Raw genomic sequence first — 2992 nt, 5'->3', positions numbered from 1 at the left:
CTTGCACTTGCACTTGTATCGTATATGTGTTGAGCACCAGATTGGAAGTAGGCATGCAATGACTCAAGCTCTTTACATGTTGTATATATACACAAGTTAACATGCTAAAGTTGAGATGCACGTTGAGGAAGGGTGGTGTGTAAAGGGGGCGCCCATGCATGGGCAATCACTTTTTAATAACGTAGCATGGGCAATTGGTGTGCAATGGGGTACGCCCATTCAAGAGTGCACAGGGCACTTCTTGGCTGCCCACATGTTGGGCGGTATTGTGACACCCTTAGGCGGTCTGTAAAGGGCCTAAAGAAGCCCCTCTGGAAACAATATGCACGTGTGTGTGTGTGTCTCTATGTGTGTGCGCGCACGCACTTGTTATATTTTTTTTATCTTACTACGATTAATAATAATATTTGTATTATAAGTTGAAAATAGTGATGATGAAGAGTTAAAACCCATTTAACGATTCAGATTGATTGTGGGTCCCCGACCTGGCTATTTTTATGGTTAGGGGGTTTACAAATTTAGCTTGGGCAGCTTCTTCTTGTAGTAGTAGTAGTACACAAGCAGCAACAACAAGTAGCGCGTGTGTTTTTTTTCTTTTCCTGTGCAATCGATCCTCTTATTAATGGGGAGGAGGTGGCTGAGCCCCCAGGCGTTGCGCGTGCGGGGGCAAGACAGGAGAGAGACCTTCACCAAAAGGTGCAAGGGTCTTTTCAAGAAGGCGCACGAGTTGGCGTCCATGTGCGGCTGCTCCCTGCGCTTGGTGGTGGATGGAGAGAACGGCCGCGTCTACGAGATGCACCGCCTGCGCAACCCACAACTCGACCTCCTCCCCACAAACGCTAAGCCATCAACCTCCCCCAACCAGCACCCCACCGCCCCCAAGAAGAAGATGTTCTACAACAAACACACCGAGAAGATGGAGTACACAGGCGACGACGCGGCCGATCGTGACGACTGCTTTGATGACAAGATCTTTGCGCCATGCCGATGCTCTGACTGTATCAGTGGCCGCAGCCGCTATGTGGGTAGCCCTAGCCATGCTTTAAGTGATCATAATCTTGATGACCGGAAGATTGCACTGCTTCAACGTGCTATTCCTCCTTCGTTCTTCGAGGGTGAAGAAGGTGGTGCTATGGTTCCTGCTGCACCTGAAACGTCCCCCGAATCAGGTCACTTTCTTAATACGATCCGAGAGAGAGAGAGAGAGAGGGGTACAGAATTCGTGTGTGCGCGTGCGCGCGTGCGCGCAAAGGATTCGTTTGTGTGTGTGTGTGTGTGTGTGAGAGAGAGAGAGAGAGAGAGAGAGGGAGGGGTACAGAATTCGTTCGTGTGTGTGTGTGTGTGTGTGAGAGATCGGGGGGTACAGAATTCGTGAGTGTGTGTGTGTGTGTGTGTGTGTGTGAGAGAGAGAGAGAGAGAGAGAGAGAGAGAGAGAGAGAGAAGGGGGGTACAGAATTCGTCTTTGTGTGTGTGTGTGTGTGTGTGTGTGTGTGTGTGTGTGTGTGAGAGAGAGAGAGAGAGAGAAGGGGGGTACAGAATTCGTCTTTGTGTGTGTGTGTGTGTGTGTGTGTGAGAGAGAGAGAGAGAGAGAGAGAGAGAGAGAGAGAGAGGGGCAGAGAGAGAGACACTTAATCCAACCATAAATCCACTTAACTATGTCATACTAGTCCACTAACTCAATATCTTGATTTCTTGCTTAATTTCAGAGACACTTAACCTTACTGGACCAATTAGTGATTCTTCAACTCTAGAGTTCGGTTTCGAATTCAGCCCTTTCTCGGAGGACTTTACATCTAATGTTAAAGCTGAGGCAATTGAACCATTTGATCAACACTATTTGCCCTATCCTGAAGGGTGGGAAATCATAGAAGGCCAATCGTACTATACATAATGATATGGTTGTGTAATGTAGCTTTTTGCAGATCATTAAGATTAGCTACTGGCTTCGGTGATGTTTAGATCATGATTAACCCCACGGCTTAGAGCTTACAAAGCAGCTCTACACTGTAGCTCTGTTTCGATTAAAAATGTATATACCCTATCATACTCTAAAAAAGCTCGCGAAGGTAGATTGATCACGAGTTAATTTGAACAACTTTTTGGTCTACTGTATTTTCTATTTTTGATTGTTTTGTTTAATATATCTAATTGCTATCTGGTTGTTTCCAGTTTAATGGTGTTGGAGTTTGTACAATATGAGGCTGTTTGAGGTTCTCTTAATAATGTGTCTGTGGTTGTATATGAGTTTCTTTTTCGTGCTTTTGATAAAATAAGGCATACTAGAATTCTACACACAGCGTATGTATATATGTGAATATGTGTATGTGCATGCCATGTAAGAGTTACATACCTTTTTATTTATTTTCTTTATGTAGAAAAAAACCACTTACTGAAAATAGAAATTACTAAAACAATAAGGTTGTGATATGCTTTAACAATAGTGTCATGGATGCAAGAAGAAAAAAAACCAGGACTGTTATAACAATAGTGTCATGGATGCAAGAAGAAAAACCAGGACTGTTATGTGTAAGAGTGGTAGGGAATTCAAGCACATATGCATTGACTAATTAATGATGAGCACCTAGGATGGCTAGACACTTCATAAGGTGCCAATATCTGGGTCAAAGAGGGTAACTGTTCGCAATGCAGCAACTAACCATTTTGGCTTTGATGCACATTATACTATGTGATTATAATCTTTAGGGTATCATATAATGCCCTATGATATGCCTAAGGTAATAGTGAAAAGAGAAAAAATAATTAGAGAATAAACTAAGGTATGCCAATAAGGTAATACTTTTGAGTACTAATGAAAAGAGAAAAAAGAATCAAAGAATAAACTAATTCAAGTTCCAATGTCCACCCTTAGGTGAACTACCTCTTTGGTAGGGTTGATGAAGATACTACTCTAGTAGATCTCTCGTTAGAGCCGTTGTGAAAATACCCACATAATTCTCCTTGTTATAGGGTTATAATGGTGGAGCATTGATTT

At 43.0% G+C, this 2992-nt stretch overlaps 1 protein-coding gene across 1 annotated transcript; it reads left to right on the top strand.

Annotated features, from left to right (window-relative positions):
• The first annotated feature begins 622 nt into the window (after window positions 1-622).
• Window positions 623-2033, top strand: LOC147635088 (uncharacterized). Its single transcript, XM_086803477.1, has 2 exons — window positions 623-1169; window positions 1707-2033. The coding sequence occupies exons 1-2, from the start codon at window positions 623-625 to the stop codon at window positions 1889-1891; spliced, it is 732 nt and encodes a 243-aa protein (XP_086659603.1). The 3' UTR covers window positions 1892-2033.
• The last annotated feature ends 959 nt before the right edge of the window (window positions 2034-2992 follow it).

This window comes from Cibotium barometz, chromosome 10 (genome assembly GCF_041138505.1).
Source record: "Cibotium barometz isolate CiBa-2024 chromosome 10, ASM4113850v1, whole genome shotgun sequence".
Lineage (NCBI taxonomy): Eukaryota > Viridiplantae > Streptophyta > Polypodiopsida > Cyatheales > Cibotiaceae > Cibotium > Cibotium barometz.
This window is presented reverse-complemented; position numbering and strand designations above follow the sequence as displayed.

What these genes read in the sequence shown, in the direction of transcription:
- LOC147635088 (XM_086803477.1), top strand. Translation starts at nt 623, where the DNA reads ATGGGGAGGAGGTGGCTGAGCCCCCAGGCGTTGCGCGTGCGGGGGCAA. An exon ending in TGAAACGTCCCCCGAATCAG is followed by an intron (nt 1,170 to 1,706) that starts GTCACTTTCTTA and finishes GCTTAATTTCAG; the next exon opens with AGACACTTAACCTTACTGGA.